The sequence below is a fragment of the Ixodes scapularis genome, unplaced genomic scaffold (genome assembly GCF_016920785.2).
Source record: "Ixodes scapularis isolate PalLabHiFi unplaced genomic scaffold, ASM1692078v2 PGA_scaffold4__175_contigs__length_147842914, whole genome shotgun sequence".
Lineage (NCBI taxonomy): Eukaryota > Metazoa > Arthropoda > Arachnida > Ixodida > Ixodidae > Ixodes > Ixodes scapularis.
This window is the reverse complement of record NW_024609879.1, coordinates 6468665-6475813: the sequence shown is the minus strand read 5'-3', so window position 1 is coordinate 6475813 and position 7149 is coordinate 6468665. Positions and strand designations below refer to the sequence as shown.

Genomic DNA, 7149 nt, shown 5'->3' with positions numbered 1-7149 from the left:
GCGCGCGAAGCTCGGAGAACACTTCTCCGTTTCACTTTACGATGGACTGGGGCGGATGCTACGAGCCATAAAAAAGAATCCAATGATACGCGAGTGCGCTTAGCTTCCGCTCCGGTCCACCGTTAAGGTGAAGCGGAGTACACCCGCGCCGGCATCGGGAAAAGCAGCGTGGAACCGGTGTTTACACACAGCCCTCGATACGCGCACGGCCGCAAACACGGCCCCGCTCGCTGTAACGGGCTTTTGTTCCCCAGCAGCCGCGCTTTTCCTTTTATTTTTGACGACGTTCCGCCGCTGCGGCGTGAGTAAACGGTGCCTTTAACGGGAAGAGGCGTTGAAAGGGGGGCGTGGTCGCGGGTTCGGCGCGAATTAACGGACAGGCCTGCACGGCAGGACCCGGCGCAAAGGTGTCGGGCACTAAAGTTGGCGCTCGAGTGGGCTGCCAGGCCTCCGTGGAACATTGATGGGGAAAGGAGGTTGTAAGTTACGCCAAATCCTTAGCTACGGGGTCGCATCTCACTCCTTGAAAATGCAATGGCCTGGGCGCCGACAGTCTTTGAGTAGTTAGAACGGCTGGACACACGCAGCCTCGGTATTTTTCCTTTTGAAATGGAGGGATGGGTGCTGTTGTGTCTGGTGATTTAGACCAGAAGGAAGAGGCCGGTTACGTAAACTGATAACCGACTTTATTGATGTGGCCAAATGGATCCCTTTTGGATTCGCTTGCCTTTCTTCGGCTTACCGAGCAGCTTGCCATGATATCGAAACTGAAATCGAAACAAAACATTCCCCTTTACCATAATTACTGAAGCAAACAACTTAGGCGTGGTGTAAAAAAAGAAACAAGGTAAAATTGAAGTGTTATTGATGGTTCAAAACTTCCAATAGTTCACTTTCAGTTCGGGTAGCGTGGGGGCATGAGCCCTCTTGAAGCTCTGGCAGGGTATCGACTGGCTGTTTCCTAACGGTCGTCTTGTCCAGCCGTTCCGATGTTTTGTCCCGCTTGCTCTGGAGTGTCTTCCGCTGGAGGATGGAGATCGTCATTTTCATCGTCCTCTTTCTCGTGCTACTTTAGGTCAGCATTTATCTTCTCAAAGAAACTTGCGTTTCAAGTTATGTCTCTTTCTCGTCGTGTCGCCGTGATATTCGATCCTCAAACTTTTGTCACCACGTAGGGGTCTGGGTCCAAGTATGGCCTTAGTTGTGCTTTTTTTGTTTGCACAGTACTATGTCCCTTTGTTTCAATGAGTGTTGATGCATGGCGATAATATGACCGTAGTCTCAAACAAACTGCATGTTATTGTAAATTACTCACATTGAGGGGAAGTCATAATGGCTCAGAAATATGTCAGAACCGAATAGGGGCTCCCGAATCATCGGTGACAGTGTTCACAGATGCGAGGTCAGTCTCCAAAATGCTTATGCAAATAATATTCGCAGTAAAACCATCAGAAAATAAACTTCAAAATAGTACAGATACAAATTTGCAACAGTATTGAGAGAAAAAAAAACGTAAACAACTGGCAGAAAAATAACTTTATAATCAATTAACATTCGCAAGCTCGGCTGAAAGATGAAGCTCAATTTATTGTCTTTCAATATTTTGGCATGTTTCCGCCATGGCTTTCTGTTCGCACCGCAGACGGCGCAACATGTCGCGTTGAGGTGGGCTCCAAAGAGGATTGTCTTTCACCCCGCAGGGTAAGCAACAAAACAACAAACGCGACTCTATTTTTGTTGTTCGTGTGTGTGTGTCTATGTGTGTGAGTCACGAGTGTGTCACCGGGCGCTAGGCCACCTGTGCGAGCGCTCAGGTTTTCAGAGAGGTTCCGTCGGCGCCGCGAAGTCTTGCAAAAGTAATGGTAATTGTGCCTGAAATTTTGCAAATATTGACGCTAAAAAGTTATTAAATTACAATTACAATTTCTTTTAGCCTAAAGTAATTAATTACAATTACAAATTACCAAAAAGTGATTAAATGACAGTAATTGAATTACATTAAATTAATTACTACCCAAGTAAGAAGCTTGTCGCATGAGGCTTATCGTGCAAGCCTTCGGAAACGTGTCGTGGAGACGTTTCAGAACTGGTTGCAACGCCGCTCAGTATGAGAGAAAAACAAGTGGTTGCAGCGGGAAGTTCTTCGAAGAGAAAGCGCAGCCGAGTGTGGAAGTTCTTCGAGCGCTCCTGCGCAGCTTCATCCAAGTGTCTTGTGTGTGGCGCCGTCCTGAAAACAGACAAAAAAAAACAAAAAAAACACGACGACGCCCTTGTTGAATCGCCTGAAGAGTCGTCCAGGCGCCAGCAAGGAATATAAAAGCGCAGCTGCTCCGGCGGAGCAACGCTATGCTCTGAAGTCCAAGGACGCAAGTATAATGCCGGCTTTTAAGCCCCGATTGTGTAGTTAGAGCGTTCGCGCCAGGGCACTAGCAAAGAAAATTGGCTGGTTCATCGCAACTGGATTGCACAGCTACACGGTCGTAGAGGAACCAGCTTTTCTGGAGCTGATGAAATCTGTAGTGCCTGAGTACAACGTTCCTTCTGGAACGACGTTCTCGAGGGCTGTCGTGCCGGATATGTACGATGCTGCTAGGTATGCTCTCCACACTTTGCTGCACAGCGTCCTAATGAAGGGCGTAGGGTGTATAGCCATCACCACTGACGGCTGGACATCACGAGCTTGCGGCACTTATATGCCAGTGACGTCCCATGTGCTGAGTGAGGACTTTGTGCCTTACGGTTTTGCGCTTGCGTGCCACTGCATGTGTGAACGCCACACTGCGGAGAATCTGCGTTCTTTTATCGAGGACGTCTTTGAGGAGCGGGGCATACCTCTGACGCTTTCTTACTTTGTGGCCCCTGATAACGCTCGGAACTTGGTTTATTAGATTGCCCGAACGCCATGGGTGCACAGTGCATGTTTTGCACATACCTTGCAGCTTTGCGTTCAAGATGCCAAGAAAAAAACCAAGAGGTTCGCAAACGCGTGCACCAAAGCGCGAGCCATGGTGGGGCACTGTAAACGGAGCAGCAGTGCGCCGGCATGACGGCAAGATATACAAAAGAGAATGGGCATTGAAGTTCTTGAGCTGGTGCAAGACGTATCCACAAGATAGAATAGCGAGCACGCCATGCTGGCACGCCTGCTAAAGCTGAAGACCGCTGTTGCGTTAGACCTGGCAGAAATCGATACCGTTGAAAACTTGACCACGGACAAATGGCGTCTTGTGACGGCCTTGGTGTCAGTGCTGCAACCAACTCAAGAAGCCACAACAGCTTCTTGTGTCGAGTCTTTCCTAACACTTTTCATAGTTGTTCCACTTGTTCACTGTGTGAAGATATTGCTTTCTGAGGGCGCAAGTGGAATTTAAGACAAGGCGTCTTCCCAGAATCCTCTCAGATCAGTGAGAACAAGGTTCCTGGACGTAAGCACATAGGCAACTCATGCCATTGCTACCTTTTTAGAGCGCAGCTCTATTTGCGCCCGTTTCCGGCTTGAGCAGTCTCGCCGTCGCCGTCGGCGTAGCCGTGAAGTCACGTGATCCCCCCTCAGGTCACGTGACCTCACGGGGGTCAACCTACCTCACGAGGGTCACGTGGCCCGCGTGACGGAGTACCAGGCAGGATGACGCGGTGACGAGGAGGGAGGAGAAGTATATCCTCCCTTCAGTACCCTTCCATCCTCCTCCTCAAGAGCGCTTTAATCCGGTGTTGTAGGGAGTCGTACACGGCTTTCATTTTCTTAATCCTCAATTTAAGGACATCTGCCACAACAAGGAACAAAAAGAGATTGTGGAGTTCCTACTAAGTACAATGCTTCAGGATGTACCTAGCTCAACACAGCTCACGTCCGAATAAAGTTGCGCCGAACAGCAATCTCAAACCAGTGAGCAGCTTTTAGTGTGGATCAGGCACGTAGCCACGGGGAAAGGGGGGAAGGGGGGGGGGGGGCATGCCCCCCCCCCCCCCCGAAACAAAATCCCGGCTACGTGCCTGGTGTGGATGATATTGATCAGCTTGGCATTGTCGAAGAAGAATGATGCACCAAGTTGTCACTTCAAGAGGTCTGCGACTACCTTCAGTCTCTATTTTTGCCACGTACCGACAACCCATTTTGCTGGTTGCAAACTGTAGGCAAAGTATAAGACCCTCACACGTGAGGCGCAACAATACCTGGCAATTCCCGCAACCCAGGTTGCAAGCGAGTCTTCTCAACGTGCTCGAACACTGTAACAAACCGACGAGTCTCCTGCTAAAAGACACGTGGAAAAGCTTGTTTTTTTGTTGTTTTTTTCTGCATGAGAAAATATAAGTACCTCAACCTGGGACGTAACAAGCCTTCTCATTTTCTGATCTGCGAAAATAAGATGTCTAGTGTACCGTCTCGCCTCACTCACATATGGCTAGTGAAAAGAAATCTGATAAGGCGTAAGATTCTTGTTTTTTATTTAGTTCCGCGTGAACTGTGATTTTATGTTTAGCATCTGCGTGAACCTTGGTATTATGCTTAGCATTCTAGCAATTTAGTAGCTCTTGTCTTTATTTAATTCTATATCGTTGAACTCTAGTCATTATCATCTAGTAGCATTGTCACAATGATTTTAAGAAACATTCTAAAAATAATAAGCTGATTTTATAATTTGTACTCTTCTTTGGTACCAGTCCACTTACTATTCGAAAATTATTCGTTTCGTCTTCGTATTCGATTCGGTGCCCCAATTATTCGATTCGTATTCGATTGGGTTTCAAGAATCACTATTCGCACACCCCTTGTACGTAATATGCTACGATAGGTTAAAACATCTTTACGGCACAATGTTCTTCGAAGTCCCGGAACTGACCCGATTCCAGCATCTGGGCTCTGTACACCTGGCGTTGTACACACTAAGAAATGTCTGCGCGTGTACTTATCCGCAAAACACTCCAAAAGCCACGCATTGTAATCTACGAAATCAGCTCAGCGAATAGACCCTTTCCGTAATTGCAGCAGGCAGCCATGATAACGGAAATAAACAGCGCGCAAAAAATACACAGGACGAAAGGAAGGTGTAACGACACAAGCGCTGATGTCGTTACACCTTCCTTTCGTCCTGTGTATTTTTTGCGCGCTGTTTATTTCTTCAGCGCTTGTGTCGTTACACCTTCCTTTCGTCCTGTGTATTTTTTGCGCGCTGTTTATTTCCGTTACCATGAACCAACTCGCCTACATCACGACATTAATGCAGCCATGATCCGCTGAACTTGGCTTTTCTTAAGACACGGCAGACAACACTGATATTGAGGGGGTGCGGGGGGAGAAGCCATTGGTATGGCGGCCGCTGCAGCGTCTAGTTCGCCCGGCGCTATCGCTTCTGGTCTCCTGTGGAGCAAAACTTTGACAACAATTCCGGATAACTTCGCTGTCGACCAGGTGAATAAGTATTACGCCGCCCGGAAGACGACCGAGCGTAACCGGCGACGTAGTTACAAAATTATCACGGAAAGCTTCGTTGAGCCGTCGTCGCTTGAAACTGCGATAGTTAACAACGGGTAAATTGTCGATTCTGCATTATCGACTACTGCGCGTTATAAAGTGTACGATAAGCATTTTCAAAACGTCTTTTTCTTATATACAGGAATGTGAGCTCCGTCGTGGCGCGCGGGCAGTGCTACGCGAGCCAAAGGAAGTCATCGAAGCCCTACCGCGCATCTACAACGATCGCAGCAGACGGCTGGGTCTCTACCAGCTCCTGCCATTGTGCTGCCAAAGAAGGACTGTGCAATCATTCTTTAGCACTGCTCCAAATGATTGCCCTTCTCAAAAAAGAAGGTTACAGGGAAGCACCCCAGGAGGTGACGTGCACCGAGCTTCCGCAGCAATGGCGTCGTCCTCGGGGATCGCAAATCAATCCTGGGAGCGTCGGCGACCTGGATTGGAGGAGCGTGCGGGAAGGAGGGCCTTCCGAAGCACTCTCTTCGAAGCTCTACGACGCGAGAAAAAGCAAGAAGAGCATAACAGACATGCAGCAGGACCTCCACACTTTGGGCGTCGACCTCGGCCACATCGAGGATTCGCCTTTTGCGAAGCACCTGCGTTCTCTGGAAGTGCTGGGCACTGATTCCATGTTTGGCGTAGTCCCCGAGGGCTCTGGAATATCTTACCAGCACCCGGTGTCTCAACATGAATTTACGACATACGTCAACCCGAACATTGTGCAGTGTGGCACAGATGCCTCTAAAACTGTGCTCCCTACCTGGCCGGTGCTTTTCACCTCGGCAAATACCTACCAGCTGGAAACAGAGATCCTGGGTGCTACAAAAACATTGCTTCTTCAGGTATTGTTCCACTTGCTTCACATTTGCATTCTATATTTATCCTCCTGTTATGCATTACCTTGTCTTTGTCTACGTAGGACTTGGTTTTAACCCCGGAACAAGCACGCCAACTTGAAATGGACAGCCGCCAGCAAGCGAAAAGCACAGCACGGAAGGCTGCCCGAACCAACAGGCTTACGGCATCTTCATTGGGGACCGTCGTAACCCGAGAATCGTGGACGGATGTGGAACTGCGCAACCTCACCGAAGTACGAGATCTTTCTCGAATCAGAGCCGCCAAGTGGGTGCTTACGCACTATTTCTGGGCAAGATAATTTTTTTTTCTCTTTTCAGAACACACACTCTCCAACTAGACCCTTCTTTTTGATAGAAAGATGCATGCACAAGAATATTTGCAGTACAACATGAAACAGCCTGTGTGAATCTACAGTAGAGTCACAGCGATAGCTGTAACACCGCACACGGACCCTCAGTAGCCACGTTTACATGAATGCAAGTTAGTCGCATCGATTGCAGTTGTTGCATTCAGTGCAATTATGTAAACGGTATAATGCACTAAGAAAGCGCATCGCCTTCCACGCGCTAGACAGGGGTGGATTGAGACTGCAAATACGCGTTCCTTCAACCCATGTAAACAGAGGTCGCATCACATTTTGGTACGGGGAGGATTATGGGAAAGCGCTCGCTGCGGGAGCGAGTGAACAGCTGAGAACATGGCGGTAGCCACCCTTGTTGGCGGAAGATAGTGGTTCTGTGTGGTGGCCCCCAGTTTTCTCTCTCGAGAAGGAACGCAAGCTTTTATTTCCATCATAAGTGAGCAGAATATAGCTGAGC

At 48.6% G+C, this 7149-nt stretch overlaps 1 protein-coding gene across 1 annotated transcript; it reads left to right on the top strand.

Annotated features, from left to right (window-relative positions):
• The first annotated feature begins 5308 nt into the window (after window positions 1–5308).
• On the top strand, window positions 5309–6737 carry LOC121837660. Its single transcript, XM_042293368.1, has 4 exons — window positions 5309–5529; window positions 5616–6315; window positions 6393–6595; window positions 6686–6737. The coding sequence occupies exons 1-4, from the start codon at window positions 5309–5311 to the stop codon at window positions 6735–6737; spliced, it is 1176 nt and encodes a 391-aa protein (XP_042149302.1).
• Window positions 6738–7149: the final 412 nt, after the last annotated feature.